The 18866-nt window shown below is 42.3% G+C and overlaps 1 protein-coding gene across 3 annotated transcripts in view; it reads left to right on the top strand.

Annotated features, from left to right (window-relative positions):
* Positions 1-18866, top strand: part of arhgap32b (Rho GTPase activating protein 32b) — a 112471-nt gene that overhangs the window by 24523 nt on the left and 69082 nt on the right. For 2 of the 3 annotated variants that reach the window (XM_054625650.1, XM_054625648.1), the window contains exon 2: positions 9075-9411. In XM_054625650.1, coding sequence (XP_054481625.1) covers positions 9317-9411 — 95 coding nt within the window. In that variant the 5' untranslated portion in view covers positions 9075-9316. The remainder of the gene's footprint in view (positions 1-9074; positions 9412-18866) is intronic. The other variant, XM_054625649.1, reaches the window with a different exon arrangement.

Here is an 18866-nt window from a genome sequence, read left to right as displayed (position 1 = left end):
GGCAGAAGAGCTTTGGACTGCAGCATTGGGAATGAATTACGATATAGGCTAATATATTTGAATACATTTCTTGCTTTTGTTCTTGTCTGAATAAGTCTATATTTGTCGCTGTTGATTTTTAGAACTAAGGTCTCTTAAATGCATCCCAGCAGTCGCTAAATCTAGAAAGTCGCCAAGTTTGCGACCCTGGTCCAGAGTTGTTGGTAGTTGCTAGGCTCTGAGGAGTCCTAAAGCGATCCTGTTGTCTTTGCGGCTCCAACAATAATACCACTAAGAAACGCTAAGGAGGGATTTGAAAAGTTGTCTATTGCCACTTTAAACCTACTGCTCTGTCTGAGTGAATGACTGACGAGGAAAACGTTTGAGAGCATATATTCTTTTTCTATTGAAAATGACTACAACTGCAAACTTTCAGTAATAATGCTGAATTGCACCTTGGAAATTGCAGTTTACTTCTCCCCCAAAGTTTTTAGGAGCACAGGCACATACCTTTTTAACTTTTTATCAAAGAACTAAATATGCACATCTTCTGTACTGATGATTCAGGAGAGTTTCATGCTGATACAAGCTGTAGTGCTCCAACTGTGAGTCACGTAACCTCGTCTATGGGACAAATGAACGGGACTTTTACTCCTGGAACCAGCACACTCAGCATTTAAAGGTATTACATATTAAAATAATCACAAATACAATCAATCCTTCAAACAGGAAAAATACACCAGGCTGATTGGAAGCTTAAATGTACGGTTCTGACAGTTCCATTTAGTAAAACACATTAAAAAAAAAAAAATCTTAGCTGGGGCAAAGAATACGTCGCCAGATATGACATTAAAGCAGCTAAATAAATAAGGAACAGCTGTTTGAAGACATGTGCTACTGCATAGTGGTGTTAAAAAGATGAGTTTTAATCACTGTTGACAACGTGAATGTAGAGAGAGAGAAGGACACAGGAAAAAGTATGTGACACTGTCACGGTCAAATTTCAGTGACCTCAGAGCACTGCCACAGGTGGAGGTGCATGCTGCTCAGGTTGTTGTGGTTTCAGGTGGTGCATAAAGTTGGTAGTGGAGAGGCTCTGTAGTGATTTAATGGTCTCTTTATATGTCAGTAAAGCAAGCTTTATAAATTGCTAGTCTGCCGTCCATATCGTACACCTTGACATGGCTACACATCACGATTATTTGGATCAATATTGATACACCCAGCATTGATTTTAGTGATACAGTCAGACACACTGCAGAAGAGTGTTGTTTAAAGTCCGGGGAATTTGTAAAATGTTATTAATGCTGCGAAAAAAAAAAAAATCTAAACAATTAAATGCTGGGAGCTGTTTACAGGTTTTTGGCAAGAAACACCAGGTCAACATTTTCCTGAGGGAGTGCCAAGGAGACCAAATTGTCCTATTTGCATATCAATGTGCATGAATAGCTTGGTTGCTTTCAATTGAGCGGGATTGAGAACACAACATGTGGGTGGGGTCGCGATAAAAATTTGGGGCAGCTACACTGGAGGCAGGGCTGTGGTCATCAGATATTCTCTGCAGGGTTATTTGCATATCAATGTGTATGAATAGTGGTTGCTTTCAATCTGTGGGTGCTAATGCCATCAGATATTCTCTCCAGCCCTGTACTGCTAAGCTCCACCGGTACAGCTCCACTCGACTAACTCTCGGTACCAGAATCATTTTATTTCCCACTGCAGATAGTACCCTGATCCTAGGTGATCGTCATAGTGACGTCACGTATCAACGACATCATTATCAACGAGACACAGCTCTCACTGGATCCTCTCACTTTCAGCCAAACAGAGGAACCTCTGCACCTCGTAAAGTGACGATAGCTTGTCCATTTTAAAAATGGCTTGATTATACAGGAAATGAAACTTGTTGTGCAAGTGATGATTCTCTGACCAATCAGTGGACTGCAGAGTTTTACTCCACCATCTAGTATCGGCTCAGCTCGCTTGGAACCAAAAAGAAATACAGGTCCTATCAACAATTTTTGCCAATAGAACAATTCCAAGCCAGTAGAGTCCAGCTGTGCAATACCATGCAGTGGAAATGTGGCAATAACCCCTGTGAAGTTGTTTTTGGCAACTATGGGATGGATGCCATGACATTCTGTACAGACATTAATGGTCCCCAGAGGATAAAGCATACTGACTTTGGTGATCCCCTGACTTTTCCTATAGCGCAAACATTGACAGGTTGACATGTGATGTTTAAAGTATAAACAACTAATAAAGGCTGATGTTTTTGGTACAGACATTCATTTTCTTCAGGATGAATTGTAGTCACTTTGGTGATCTTTTAAGTCATCTATACCCACCCTCAGGCTGAAATAAAAATGTGTCTAACAAAACTTGTGCTAATTAGCTAATTGTAGCATGCTCACACACTGAACATCATCATGTTAGCATTCAGCTCAGAGCACCGCTGTGCCTGTAGCGTGGCTGTAGTCTCTTTTGCTGCACTTTGCACCAAATCAGGCGTTGAGGCGATTGCCGCAGCGGTTGTTTAGCTTTATGGTGCTTTAAGTGTCACTTAATGGCCCTTTTAGCACAGAGTGACTGCACAGCAACGTCTTATGTTCCCTTGTGGTAGGGTTGTACAGTTCTAGATCGCCGGTTACGTCAATTTTTCACCACAGGCCGTGCCGTTTATTTCCAACCATCAGATATCCGAATAGTCTAATATTTGGGTCAAGCCCCAACGACATCTCATTGAACCATGTCCAGTTTGAAGCATGCAGGAAGTCAGCAGCTCTACCCAACAATAGTGTTCTGCAACAACGAGAAACTGAATGACTGCTGGAATCTAGTGATAAATAAGGCCGTATTAAGCAGTTCAGTCCTGGCAGCCGGCCACAACTGTCTGAATGTAGTACAAATTGCTATTAGCTGTATATTTGAGACAACGCATGAACTTACTGGTTAGTTGATTTCTCTCTTATGACGCTTGAGAATTGAATCACTAGTTAATCTGAATGGACCGTAATTATTGCAGCAGAATAAGTGCAGTATGACAGTAAACACAGAACGCTGCATTTGTTCTGTGACGGCCTGCATTACTGCACTGAACTGAATGGGTAAATTAGCAACTGATGAATCATAAATCACAACTTGGATCATGTTTTAATGGATGATCACTTCTGATGATGGTTTGTCCACCAGCAATAGAAGGCAGAACATTCAGCGTATGTCTGCATTCAGACTGCTGGTAATGAAAGCAGGAATTAAGAAAGGTCACTAACCCTTTTCAAACACCATCTGTTGTTTGGGTCTAGTGACATGTCTCAATCTCAAACAGCTTGAGTCTCACTGATGACAGGGATGATGATGATAATGATGAAAATCCAGAGAGCTGCATTTTCTCTTTACATCATAGCTGCTGTGTCTAAAACTGTAAGAGGTCATGTGAGTGAACTTCACCATCCTAGTATTGATTTCACGTTGAGGGGTTTTGTGTGCATTCACATGGCTCGCTCGCTCTTCAGAGCTGCTCTGTTTCCCAGAGGGTTTAACATGAGATCCAATCTGCTGGGAAAAGAAATGCAACAGCAGCAAGATATGATACAGAAACTTAAGGTAATACACATACTTCATGGGATATAAACTCATCTTTTAAGTTGGTGCATATACATATACAGAACATAATGGCATAATAATCTTTCGAAGAACAATAAACATTTATTTTTAGAGAACACTGGAACTGGAAGTCTGGAAAACATTTAAAATATCCAGAATAAATTAACAAAACAACCAAAAACAATAAATAAAATCTATTTTAACAAAAATTTCTCTTGAATAAAAACCAAACAACCAAAAACAATAAATAAAATTGAAACACTAAATAAAAAGGATGTAAACAAGATTGCACTTCAAAAAATAATAAATATTAGGCTCAGACATACAGGCAAAACTGTCAGTTAGGACCTTTGTGCAAACGAACAACAAAAAACATGACAGAAAGCAGATTTTCATATTTGCAACTTTAGTCTTGCAGATTCCGAGCAAGAAATACCAACATGTTGACTTTTGTGGCTTAAGGCATTTCAGGAGTAGGTTCCTGGAAAACATTCAGGTTAGTTGGTTGCCTGGGAAAAAAATGCTTAACACCAAGCCAATTTTTATATTTTGGCTCCTTTTACAGAAACAGTTGGTAATGCAACAAATACTGCTCTGTGATTATGGGATATAAACTGCACTCCATTTTTTCAGCGATTTCAATAGTTGTTACTTAGGCCTACTCTGCTGAATATATCTATAAATACTATGGGGTTTGGACTACTATAATGCACATTATCCGCTTATTACACGGCTACTTGCCAAAACGAAAAATAACTACACATGGTGTGTCTTTTTACAATTTATTCGTTCATTTACTGTTGATACGTCGCTAAGCTTGACAAGTTACCGGACTACTATCATGCAAGTATACAGTGTTCTATAATATTTATATTTGCACCTGATTTTGTTTCATTTGGACAAAAATGTAAATTAGATTTAATTTGATTTTATTGTTTTTGGTCAACAAAAACCTTTTGTGTCCTTTTCATTGTGCATTTGATTTAATGTCCACTGAGTCTACCGAGGCTTCAGCTGTCGCCATCTTCTTTAATGTGTACAATTACTATGGTTACATCTATTGTCGGGATAGTAGAAAAGGCTCTGTATGCTTGTTGATACCAGACTGTAAGGTTCATACCCACATTGTCCATGTGGATCAGCTCTGCAGTAATACAGCAGACCGACTCTTCTCGTCCAGTTGTCACTATAGACACAACTCCTCCTCACTGTCATTCTTGCTGGTCCGGCATCAGAAAGTAACTTTCAAGTTTACCCACATACTGTATGACGCTTGATAAAGTTTCTTTACCGTTAGCTTACCTTTTTAGGGTCCATAAATCTCATACTTTTCTTAACCCGTTCTGTTGGCCGGCTAGCAAATACTGGCAGAGATATAAAGTCATATGATCGTTTCTCGTCTTTCAACAGAATCATATTATGATCTAATCTTATATCCACATATCGTGATACACATGTTCAAAATTCATTATACCATAACAACACATACTAAATCAACTAAATTGATGAGAAATCTGCTTATGGGAATACCCCAGTGTAGTTAAATCAAGCTATCTACAATCAGTGTATAGCTGGGAACAGCATTCATTTTTTTCTCTGTGTTATCATTTTAAACTTATTTTTCAAATAAGATCTTAATGAATTGAGAAAATACTCAGTACTTTTCATTTGTCAAGTATAAAAATTATGTTAACAAGACATGAAATGACCTATATCGGGTTAGAAGATTGTTGCCATATCTCCCATCCCTGCTTATTAGTGCAGTAGCTATAGGAACCTCTGTAGTGGAGGATACTGTTTTACTCATTAGGGGGGTATAATGAGTGATTCACAGATGCCTGCTGGTCATTGAATACGACTTTGAATTGTAGCAATATTTAATAATTATTTGTACATTTGCCTAGTCTTTTATTTATTGATTTTTTTGATTTTTTTTTGATTTGTCGTAGATTTAGTCTTGTTTACATTGTGGGGAAAAAAGTTGTTACCAAGTTTTAATTAGTTTTTGTCTTCAAGTCTGCTTCCATCCAAACTGAGTGGATCTTGGAATATGGCAAAAAAGTTTTTATGCACTCTACACGCAGATCTTGGGTAACCTTCCACATGAAACAAACACAAAGTGATATTTACATCTAGTTTAAAAAAATCACCGTTTGACTAGTGTCTGGTGCCATTTCATTTTGCCCTTTTTTTCTGCAATGGTTTGATGTTTTTTTCGACTGGAGAGTTGGATGGCTTTAGCGGACTCATAATCGCTGAGTCATACATGTTTACGTTTAACATTTCCTGTCTTGAACCTTGGATTCTGATAAGAACAACTCTGTCACCAGTAACGCTGCCATTCTGATGAGAATAAAGGATCTTTACTGTACAGAAACTACTCAGTCTTTATTTTTTATCTCCTTGGAGCCCAGGCTCTGTCCTCACTCAAGGTCGGCCATTTTATGGGTTTTCTGCTGCATCAGGTATTTGTAGAAAGCTCAGCCCGCTCTGCCCTGCCTGCCTGGCATACACAAACTCACTTCCTCCTTTTTTACACACCCTATTCCCTCCGTGCACAATAACGAAAGAGATTCTTATCGTCATGCCAACGGCATATACGCATGCAGCCGCTTCCACTGGAAAGCCCTCGCATAATCTCAGATGTGTTGAGCTCATGTCATTGTTGTGTGACTTGGGAGCTGTTTGCGGGTGATTTATGTGACCAGTGCGTCCACATCTCATCCTCCTGTTACACTCCCATCACACCATTCCGTTGCTCTTAGCAGTCAATATCACCGTGCGCTGTTGTTGTCTGGTCGATACTGGGTCGGTTTGGTTAGATAAACTCGATGAGCGCCTACGGAGCCACAGAAGTTGATCATCTTTCCACCAGACACGTCCGGATGTGTTCTTATTCCATCGCCGATCACAGGTCAAAACAAGGTGGCGCATTAGTTTCTGATTGGTCCAGAGGGAAGCTTATTCGCTCACTATTCATGCCGTCGTTATTTTTCGAACCAAGATCCGTAAATGTTTTCACTTTGAAAAAAAACTTCCATAAAGATGTAAGAAATAACTGTTACAGTTAAAGGAAAAACAAACTTATTTTAAAATGGATGTAGTATTTGTAATCTTCTTATTTCTATGTCCATTATTATATACAGTTTATGTTATGTGTTTGACCATATTGCACACCACAGAGAGCCCTGGGAATTACGTATACCCAGTAAGTCTTTGTCAGATGTAGCACCAGCTGCTTTAGTGTGTCTTGTGAGGATCCTCTCCTCCCACGCTTTCTCCTCCTGCGCCCCCCCCTCCCACCTTCCCTCCGTCTCTCTCTTCCCACATAGAAACGAGCTGTATGGACTTTTCTTTCCTCCCTGTTTTAGTTGGGTTGTTCTTGCTTTGCTCCTTGCTTTGTCTATTTCTGTTGGCCAATGACGTTGGATTTCATTAGGAGGTAGTCATGTCGTCAGTCGTATTACAGCAGTTATACCAGGCAGAGTTCTCTGCTTTGATTATTGTTACTCTGATGATTCAGTGGGCAAGAGATGAGCACTGTTAACATTCCCAAACAGGAGGCGGCTCCTCTGGTTGCAAAAAGAAAGAAGTCTGATTGTATACGAGTCTATGAGATAAGTATACGACACTCTACGCCACTCCGCAGTCCAAATGTGGTCACTTCCGCTCACTGGTTGCTAAAAACCAAGATGGCGACGGCCAAAATGCCCAAACTCAAGGCTTCAAAACTGCAGCCCACAAATCAACCACTACATCACGGCGACTACTTCCCCTTCAATCTGTGGTACCAAAGTAACTTAAAGGTGCAATGTTTAAGATCTGGCCAGAGTTAAACTTTTCAAAACACTAGCAACAGACTGAAGAGGTTACAGCATTGTCTTCATGTCAAAGACGTCTAGGTATTGTGCAGCAGTGATCTCTACGGACTTGAGCGTGCTAGCCAGCAAGCACCAGCCAGGTGACTCCTACTTTTTGCACGCCGAGTCAGAGCCGCCATAGCAGCCAAATAAAGCTCTGTCCCCATAATCCAGCGCACACTCCCATCCCGGCGAAGCTGTCCATGGTCAGGGGAGAGGACGTAAGGAAAACACAAGTTGTTTTCTTGTCTCTGCACCCCAAACCCAAGCCAATAAATAAACGATAAAAAGTACTCGCACCGCTCAGCCTCGTTTAGTGTCACAGTAAGAACAGATGGCAAAAGTCAACCACAGGCCGACGCCACACCTGACATTCATTAATAAAGTGTCATTTTGACCGGCTCTCAGTTTCAGCAGTTCGGTTGGAATTGTGTATTATTGCTCTACGGTTAGTTTTCTTAATAACTGATTACTGTAAACTACGATGGTACGGGCCCAGAAGTAGGAGGTGAAATATTACCCCCTATTTTTTGTCGCAGGTGGCCAGACATTACACATTGTACCTTCAATCAGTTTAAACAACAGATAGCAACACATGTTCTGTGAAAAGTAATGTGCATACATAAGATTGATGATTTTAGTCATAGTTTTGGTGAACGAAGTAACAACAACAGAAGAAAAAGCGCATTTAGCCAAAGACTCAGATCCCCAAGATGTTCCACCCAGCGACACAGGAGGTCATTCCTTCCAGTGGACATCTACTGTTTAACTTACTCCCAGTCTCCCCACTCACAGTGGACATTAGTGGACTGGGAGGCCTGAGGTCTTACTGGATTTATTAACCGGACTTACAATTACATTGCAATAACAAACTGTTTATCTTCTGGCACAGTGCAATACATCGTTTTACTTACCTCTACCTTACTGCAGGTTGTATGCATTCTTATAGTTCTTATACTTTTGTGTCAGTACTTGTGTTTGACATTTTTTGCGTTATTCTTTATACCTAGGATTCATTCGTGTACTACTGCTGCTCCCACTGGGGATTAAATAAAGTGTCTTTCCAGTGATGGGTCAAGGTCCACTGTCTTACTGCTGGTATATCTTTAATTTGCTGAGGTGAAGCTATTCTGGAATAGTGCCTCAAGTTGGTCAGGGTGTTTCTAAAGTCTCTTGTGTTTGCAGAAATCTTACAGTAAGCTTGCTATTGCATTGATGTGTGATTCTATTGCAATTATTAATCTCGATTGGACAGTTTACATCCTTAAGAACCAGCAGTGAGTTTGTCTTCTTTGTGTGAAAGCTGTCGGTAAATTGGTCAACGTCAGGACAAAGTGCTGCTTGTGGATGAGATGGACAAAAACATGGGATTGGCTTGAAGAAAAAAGATTGAACCATTGATATTCTGTGTTGAAATAGAGACCGGAGGATATCAGGGGGCCAATGTTGGCGTCTGCCTGTTAATTCACACAGTGCCGTGTGTGCCAGAATCTCCATGTGTTAACACCGAAGTGAAATCCCACTTCGCAAAGCTCCATCAGCATGACTTATTTGATCGATAGACTACACACACAACTAATTAATTTTTTTCTCTTTCTCCCTCTCCTCTCATCCTCCTCCCATGCCAAGCATCCCATTCCTTTTCCTCTTTTCACCACAGTCCCTCCGTCCCTCTCATTATTCCCCACTTTTTTTCCTCCCCGTCATCCTCCCTCTCTTGTCTCTACATGTGATTTTCTTAAATCCCATTCGTATTTCTCCCTCCTGATCTACCTCTTCACATTCCCTCCCTTCCCTCCCCCTCCCCTCCCTCTCGCTCTCTCTCTCTCTCTGCTCCTCTGGCAGGCTGCTCATTGCAGTGAGTCAGTATCATGGAGGCAGGCAGCGGGGCTGCCGCAGCGGTGGGGAGTGCAGCGCTAGGACTGCTGGGAGCCACAGCCGCGTCCGGCCATGACATCTTGGACAGGTAAGAGCGAGGGACGAGGCCTACGCGCGACCCCGAGGGGAACAGACGGGGCCCGTCCTCCATCAGAGTGAGGCGAGGAGGAAGGAGTGTGTGTCTGTGGAGAGAAGGACCACACCTCAGGTTGTAGTTTTGGTGAGCATGCTAGTTTGTTTATAGTCAGAGTAGGGGGGCATGGTGTGTGTGTGTGTGTGTGTGTGTGTGTGTGTGTGTGTGTGTGTGTGTGTGTGTGTGTGTGTGTGTGTGTGTGTGTGTGTGTGTGTGTGTGTGTGTGTGTGTGTGTGTGTGTGTGTGTGTGTGTGTGTGTGTGTGTGTGTGTGTGTGTGTGTGTGTGTGTGTATCCTATTTTGCTCTGTGTGTGTGTCTTCCTCTGTGTCATTACTCTCCCTGTGTGGGAGGCAAACACTCAGTTTTGACAGTTGGACAATCTGGTTTGTCTTCCTCCATGCCTCAAGGAGAAATGATACCAGTGTATGCGCATGCAGAAGGGAGGGAGGAGGGGGGAGGGCATCGCTATAGACGTGCCTGAGCACCGTAGCTCAGCAGATAGGGTGAGTTTGCACAGTCACCACCCCACCCTCGATTAAACCCCCCCTACCCCCAACCCCAATCGGCCCATAGCAACTGGCGGTGACGGCCATCGCTAGCCGTCGTCGCCGGAAACCCTCATTCAGGTTTCCCGTTACTGGTGGAGAGCCGGTCGGCTCCAAGAACCGGCAAGGGGGCCGAATGGATCAGCTTTCAGCCAGTGACGTCATCGCTACAGCTGTACACCCACACGCCTGTGCACTGTCATCACACACACACACACACACACACCCTCAAGCAGTCACAAACACACATATGGACTCGCCTCCCAGGGATGTTTTAGGACAAACATTGCCGTCACAGGTGCATGCGGTATAAACGCACACACAACAAACAGACGTTAATCTTTGCCGTTGAGTGGTGGGGGGGCTTTCACAGCGCTTCAGCTCTCTCATTGGCTATCAGGTGGTGTTGGGAGGATCGCTCATCAGATCTACATCACAGTGGTTGCGCTCTCGGCCACACTAATCTCCCAACACGTCCCGGGGATCTCCTTTTCACACATTGAGCAGTCAGGGATGGAAATTAAGGCTGTGACTCATTTATTCGTTCCCCTCACTATTTCTGTTAGTCACCACTCACATCCTGACTTCCCCAGCCTTCTCTGAGGAATATACATCACCGTAAACATCTGTTCTTATGCTTCCCGACCAGGTAGCCGGTAGCTTCCCTCCCCTGCCTTTTATCTAAAGCAGAATGATGTGGGTTTATTGCCACTGCTGGATTAGCAGCATGTGTGTGTTGCTTGCTACACACGTGTGTGCCTCCGTCTGTGTTCCCCCCCCCCAATTGCTTTCTGCTCTGTCTATATTTATATCTATATCTTTTTTGGAGGTTGATGGATGGGGGGATTACAGTTAAGGATGCTCAGCCCCTCCACTTGCCCCTCGTACAGCGCCCCCCCTCCATTCCTGAAATGGGTCTAAATCCTGCACCGGGGTTACCATGGCAGCAGCAGCTTAGCATACATTAGACAGCGGTCCAACATTACTACCGAGAGTGAGTGAGTGAAAAGAAGAGAAACGAGGACAAAAAAAAGAGAGACGGGTTGAGGGGAAAGATAAAGAGGAGAAGGGGACAGAGATGTTTCTCTTCATTTATTCTAGATGATTTCACGTACAATATATGGGAAAGCGTGTGTGTGGGTGCTCAGTCTGTTGACCATTGCAGCGGATTATTTATTTTATCGGGGATGACAGCGAGGGCGGTGGGCCATTATTAAAGTTGTCCGGTGAGTCCTGGTGGACAGGGACGGAGCAGAGGATCTGCAAACAGGACTGGAGGGGCTGGATTCAGGGAAACCAGGCCCCCAAGGAAGTGAATTCCCTAATTCAGTCAGTCAGATGAATGGACAACAGAGCAGTACAGGCTGCGAGGGGTGTAGCATTCCATGTGCTTGTGCAGGTAGTCGATTTAGAGGTGCTGAATTTGATATTCAGAAAATTGATATAGCATCAAACCACTATTGTCTATGTAAAGACATAGTGGATCAGTGTCTACCTGAGCAGAGAGTGAAGGTATTTCACTCTGTGTGTGTTGTTATCATCCAAGCTGCTCAGAGCTTTGTTTCATAGCCGGGCTGACTGCAGGTGATTTTAGTGCATGTTAGTGCACATGAGCAAGCTCAGGGCCGCCGCTCTGCACTGCACTTATAAGGCCAATAACGCTGTCCAGACCAACAACGTCGCAGAAGCGTAGCTGTTAGCGGTCGTTGGCACTGTTAGGAGCCTTACGAGCCGCCAATATAAATGCTCCCATTCTCGTAAATAGCACCATAAGTAATGTGTTGTTTTCAGTCAATAAATCTACAGTAAGGTAAACAAGTTGTGCTGTTTCTTTTACTTTAGGTTAGAGCCTTAGGGCTACTGAATTACGTCTATATTGTTTTTCACTTGACATCGGCCTTCTTATCAAGCCATCGTGATTTTATTTTGAAGATCAAACTGATCTTCACATGAAGATCAGTTTGCATGCCATGGTTGGTACTGCTCAGCATGTGCAAATGGTTGTATTATGTCATCTGTGGCTCTTTGTCAATTCTGAGGAAATACTCTGATGATGTCATGGTGACATCGTTGGGAGGATGCAGGTATTGACCAGACAGGGAGGGCCTAATGAAAAATGCTGGGGTCAAATCCTCCCTGCAGTACTCCATAGATAATGTTGTTCATCGTCACTGGGAGCAGATTTTGCTAACACGTGGGGGAACAGTGACATTTTTCACCAGTTTGAATGTCAAAGCTTTTAAAAGAGGTTGAATATGTCAATGTTTTTGTAGCATCACCAGTACTTTTTGTTTCATTTTATCCTTGTGTAGCACAAAGATTTATACAGTTTGTGTGTGAAACCCAATGTATTTTCAATATTAACTTTGACCTCCAAAGTAAAAAATGGGTATGTTCTACTTACATTAGTATTACCCAGCTTCTTCATATACTGCATTTGTTCAAGGGAGAGTTATTTGGTTGCTATTCCATGTTCCGTTTAAACCCAGGGACCGTGGAAACATTCACGTGTTTCTGTAAATTTCTATCAACAGCAGAGAATATTTATAGAGACATCAGAGAATATTTTAGTTTAGCATTGCTGGAACCAGTGCTGGCTTTAAATGGACCACCACAGTACTCCAGATCACATTGCTTGTGCAATGTAAGACGATACAGGTTCATTAAGTTACTGGTGTAAATATCCGGGTGGCAGAACCCAATGGAAGCAAGAACAGATAGACAACTGATGTCTTGTCTGCTATGCCATATGCAGGACAGATGAAGTGCCTCAGCGGGACAGGAGCTAAACTGTTGGCCGACTGGAGAGACTTCCAGCTAGTGGACGAGATCCAGAACATGCATAAGGTTGGAATCCCGTGCACTGCCTGCTAATCGCTTTCTCCCCGTATTGCTTCCCTCCGTATTTACTGCTGCGTGTTGCTTTCCAAGGCTTCTCCTTCGCAGTGGAAATGAAACGTGTGCAGGGTCTGCATCAGCTTTGAGTCTCTATTATTCACTCAGGACAGGCTACAATGAACTCGGCACTGTAATGAGTCATATCTGATGTACACAGAGGGGTGTGATTTTTCAGATTTTCTGAACCATTGTTATTTGAATTGTGATAATTTTGTACCCAAGATACCACTGTAACAAACACGATTACAAATCCTGTTTCTGCGATGATAAAATCAGATAATGGGATAAAGGTGCTTGTTGTTGAGGATGTCCCAGGGTTCATTCTGTTTTACCAGTCAACTTAAAACATTTACAAATTTAGCTGAGATTTATTAAGATAATACTAGTCATGTAAACGCACGCTCACTAATGTTTCGCCACACAAGGAAGAGACCAACCTTACCGAATTGAGATGTATTTAAGAATGTATTTAAAATCATACCACCAGGAATTATAAAAACCCTTAGAATGCTGTAATAATAATAATGATAATAATAATAATAATAATGTAATAATAATAATGTAATACTCTCTCCAGTCCCTGAGTTTAGGTTGCCGATAGCTCTGGAGATAGGTTTCACACTTGCGGCTCTCTCCTGGTGTTACGACCCATCAGACAGTTTTTTAATTGTGGTGCTAGAGGCAGTGGCTAGTGTATTTCTGCTGTGTTCCTGCTTGTTTGCATATTCTGATCAACATTGTGGAACCCCCTCTTAAAGAAGCGCTTCTTATCAGTTAGCAGGTGGACATTTTTCTGTTGATAGGTACAGCTCAACCTCCTTATCCATAGAAGTTAACCTTTCATGTTTCCATTTTGTAGCGGGTTTTAGCAGCTAATCTGTAGTCTGTTCCATATTGATTTAAGTGAACCCCCCCCCAATGACCCAGTCGCTAAGCAACCATTGTAACCTTTTTTCATCAACAGTTTGATACTGAAGCTGCAAATGAAGTAGACGTTATAGCAGTGGTATGTGGGTATTATATCACCTTTTGAACCGATCAGATTTATCGATTTATCAAATGTCTTGAAACCACGAAACCAAGCTTGAATATCACCCCTGACAAATCTGTTGTCATAGCTTCAGCCAGGGGCAGCAAGTAAAAGCTCTGTTATATTACAGCCACATGCACCCAAAAATAAGTTTTGCAGGTCATTCTTATGATATTGGACAGCTTGGCCTAGATTTGCTTGTGTTCGTGTAATATAACTTCCAGAGCAAGAAAAAGACAACCAACAGTGTATATATATATATATATTTTTTTTTTTTTTTTTTTTGAGTGGGTGGATAAAGAGTAACTTTTTGAATTTTTTACTTTATTTTCCAACTGACCAAATCTCTGTTTGTTTTGTTTGGCCTACATTTTCCACTTCGAACAAGTAAGTTTGGCTAATGAGCGAGTCAAACATCTCAGCTACTTGCTGAAGGACAAGTGGCTGAAAAAGCTTAATGTCAAGCACTGCAGAGTTTTTATGTTCATAATGACCATTGTTGAATTAGAATGCAGTGTGAACTGAGGAATATAATATCCACTGATTTACTGGTCACTTGTGTCAAAGAAAGTGAAACTATCAAAACCAACAATGATTACACTATGCCAGAGAAAAGCAAAAATAAATAGGGTAAACTCCTCTGTGACGACGTGTGAAAAACAAGTACCACTGTATATAACAGTCCTGGCTTAACTGATTCATTACAGATGATTTCTTTTAGAAGAATAACAATTGAAATTTTAAAAGCTTCATTATTCAAACAGCCAATTCAAAGAGAGAGAGTCATTCAGTAGTGTATACCTTGTGGAAAAGTTATTGACTACAAAGCACAATCTGAACTAAACCAAAACACTATTACATTCTTGTAGAGCAGAACATGAGACGCGTTGAATATCTCTTTCATCAGACCAGTGCCATGATATTCTCTGGAGGGTATTATTGGCAGTTCTAAAAGTGGCATGTATCCACGTGTGTTCAGTCCAGTACAGAAAACATGCTATGCTCTTTAGAGTTGCTCTTATAAACATTGATCACAGCCACCCAAACTGGCAGCACTTGTTGCCTGGGTTTGGCTGCTTTTTTATTTATTTCTGGCATCCCAAATAGATTTCTGCTGTTTATTAGGTTTCGACTGTCAACTGTCAGTTCCAAGTAAAAGCTTCTAACAGACTGTCTATGATCTTATTCGCTTTCAGCTGCCATTCTGGACTCATTCTTTGTCTGCGGCTGTCATATCAATCTCACCAGTAACGCACACACATCTTACAAATCAACCTGGGTAGCAATAGAAGAGACTTAAAGTGTCCCTATTATGCTTTTCCACTTTTACCCTCTTCTTTAGTGTGTTATATATATATATTTTTGTACACGTAAAAGGTCCGTAGAGTGTAAAACCTGAAGTCCACGCCTAAAAGGAGTTACCCTTCCCTCAGAATCACTGCTCTACTGCGCTAAAGCTCCGATGGAAGAGTTTTTTGAAATGTGAAACGTTGAGCAATCACAACAGAGCGGGCTAGCTGACCAATCGGAGCAGACTTTGCTTTCTGGAGGGAGGAGCAAGCGCTACAACGGAGCATTTCAGAGAGAGGGTGAGAAGAGGTGCTGCAGGACAGCTAGGATGAGAAAAACAAGGCGGATTATGAGCATTAACACATATAAACATGTTGTAACTGTAACTTGAGATAAGAATATGCACCTGGAAAATAGAGTAATATAGGGCCTGTTTAAAGAAGCTAAGTTGCCAACCAGTAAAAGGTATTTGTAGATAGGACTGGCAAGGCTGGGGGTCACGGGATTTTGCTCATCCGGTCAAAATGCGCTTCTTGGACGTTGAGAAGGTTTGTGACCGTGTCCTCTGGGGACACCTGTGGGCGGGGGACTGCAGGGTTACATTACAGTCATTTAGCAGACGCTTTTATCCAAAGCGACTTACAGGAAGTGTATTCAACATAGGTATTCAAGAGAACTACTAGTCACCAGAAGTCATAAGTGCATCTCCTTTCTTAAACAAGCATCTAAGAGCATAAACCAGAGCAAAGGTACAGTGCAGAAACAAACTAATACGAATGCAATAAGTGCTACAAACTAATACGAATACAATAAGTGCTACGAGGAAGGCTCAGGGTAGTACTTCTTGAAGAGGTGAGTTTTCAGCCTGCGTCCAAAGATGGGCAGCGACTCTGCTGTCCTGACGTCAGTGGGGAGTTCATTCCACCACTGAGGGGCCAGGACAGAAAAAAGCTGTGACCGGGTGGATTGGCCGCAGGGACCTCTGAGCGACGGGGCAACCAATCGCCCCGAGGCAGCAGAGCCAAGTGGTCGGGCTGGAGATATGGGGTTATGGGGTACCGGGGCCCTGGTGAAATTATGTTCATACTCTTCCTGGATAAGATCTCAGGGTGCAGCCGGTGGAAGGAGAGCGTCCAGTTTGGGAACCTCAGAATTGCTTCGCTGCTCTTTTGCAGATTATGCGGTTCTGTTGCGTTCATCAGATTGTGACCTCCAGGACGCACTGGAGAGGTTTGCAGTTGAGTTTGAAGCCGTGGGAATTATCGTCGGCATCTCCACGGTCTTCTGCTTGAAAGAGTCGGGAGTGGCCCGCTGCCCCAAGTAACAGAGTTCAAGTATCTGGTGTCTTGTTCGTAAGTGAGGGTTAGAATCGAGTGTGAGATGGACTGGCAGTTTGGTACTTCAAAAGTGATGTGACTTGCATTCTTTGTGCAAACGAGGAATAACATTTGTATGACTACAATAAAATAAAATCGAATGTATGCAAGGGTGTTTTTGCTTTTTTTGATAGGCTACCACAATGCAGTAAAGCATACATACTGAATAAAGGGCAGAATTTATAACAGGCATTGCATAGTTGAATATTGTTTTGTTATTTGTGGACACGTTATCTAGTCATATCGCCCAAGCCTATCTTCTTTTGGAATGATCAGAGGAGTAGCTCATGAGAGGAGCCTTCTGTGTGTGACTTTATTTTTATGCTTGCCTTCCTGGAGTCCATGTTATCTTCTGTTGCGCTGATTGGCTTAATATGAACAGCTAATCGCAGTCACCGACGTCTCCACTGCCAATTCATCATGCTGAATCGCCGAAAATGAGGTGCAGACTAGCACGAACCGTGCGTAACACAATGCAATCACTAACATCTGGAGGGCGCACAACGAATACCCTCTGCTCCTTCGTGTTGAAAGGAGCCTGTTGAGGTGGTCCAGGCTTATGATCAGTATGCCTCCTGAGCGCCTGAAACCTCCTGTCCAACTGGAGACCGCAGAGTAGACCCAAACGCCTCAGGATCTTAGGAGTTAGAAAATGTTGCTTGTTAGGTTGACGTTATTCACTGTCTTTCTCAGAGTTAAACATGAAGATCAATACCACCCCCATAACTGTACACGACATATGAAGCTACAACCAGCAGCCAAATATTATAGCATAGCATAAAGACTGGAAGCATGAAGAAATAGCAAGTCTGGCTCTGTCTAAAGGAAAAATAATGTTTTGGTGTAGCATTTTCCTTTGAGAGTGCCCCAAAGCATCTTGCAGAGAGGTCATGTGACGGTGGTATAGCAGCTTTCTAGCGTGTATCCCGGCCACCCTCAAACCTGTCGGTCTATGTGAGGGAAACATCTTAGCCGGCTGCGGCAACGGTGATGAAATATCAGTACATAAAACTCACATGATTTCCGGTTAAGATTGTGAGCGTATGTTGAGTCAGGCCTTCAGTGGCAAGGCAGCCTTATAGCAGAGACACAAGAAAGTGGAGGCTCAGGATAAATGCAGAGGGAGTTTCATGGCTTTCATTTTGTGAGCAAATCAAGCTACTTTTGCTATTCGACAAAATTGAGAGGTAGGAAATGTTTGGAAAATAGTCTATGTTGAAACATTACTTATAAATGGAAGGTTTTCTATCCTGTTTCTTACCGAGCTGGAAAGACGAGCATTTGACTCAGCAGGCTAGGAGCTTTGGAAGACTTTGTCCTCCCTCAGTTTTTGTTTTATATAAAGATGTAGAAGTGGAGAGGTAAAAATGTAAACTGGCCTGAGTTCTGCTGAACACAAAGTTAAAGCAAGGTTTCTGGTACCAGCAGGTGCTGGAAGGAGCAGTTCCTTTCGCCTAACATGCCTCCTCACCGAGGAATGCCGGGAATGCACCGCACTTCTGGAAGGAGAAGGTGCTACTTGGAGAGTGCAGTGCATTGGCCTTTATCTCTGGTGTCTGAAAGCGCTTCACACTGTCTCAGTACTTCTCAAGCCTTCCCTGGTTAGTGGTGCTTAAAGCATGTCATTAGGGTCATTGTGGCTGTGGGATGTCAGTCAGTAGCTTTGTTATCGTTATTTCTAAGTTATTTCTCATCCCTTAGCACAAGATTCTACATGGCTGAACACCACGGCTTTTTAACCGCTAAGCCTGTTTCCATTTTGTTGTTGTAGATAATTTTCCACTTCAGTGAAGCATCATTTTTTTTGCGATATTTCACATTTTTTAAGAACAAATTTAAACTGCACATAACACTGGTGGATGGAAACAGACCTATGGTTACAAGGGAATCAAGGAAACACGGGTTTAATGTTAATGTGCCAACCACAAGTCGTTTTTATAGTTTTAGTCAAATACCCAGTATATGAACCTTTGAATAAATTCCATTTGTAAGTCATTATGTACTTAAAGGTGCTAAATATGAAATTAGAGCTTTTTTTATTGCTATTCTCAACAGATCTCGACAATGGCGACGGCTGAGCCGGCGGCTCACAGCTTACGGGTCTAACAGTGTTAACCTGAGGGGGAAACGGAGGGTCTTTACATAGATAATAGCTTTTTGCTGCTATATAAATGCTGTAAATATCATTATAGAGAACCTTTCACTTGAAGATTGTTTAAACATTACATTAATGTAACTTGCAAATATCAAATTTGTTAGCAATATGGCACA

Source organism: Anoplopoma fimbria, chromosome 24 (genome assembly GCF_027596085.1).
Source record: "Anoplopoma fimbria isolate UVic2021 breed Golden Eagle Sablefish chromosome 24, Afim_UVic_2022, whole genome shotgun sequence".
NCBI classification, from domain to species: domain Eukaryota; kingdom Metazoa; phylum Chordata; class Actinopteri; order Perciformes; family Anoplopomatidae; genus Anoplopoma; species Anoplopoma fimbria.
Note: the sequence above shows the minus strand (reverse complement) of the source record. Positions and strands in the feature narration are given on the sequence as shown.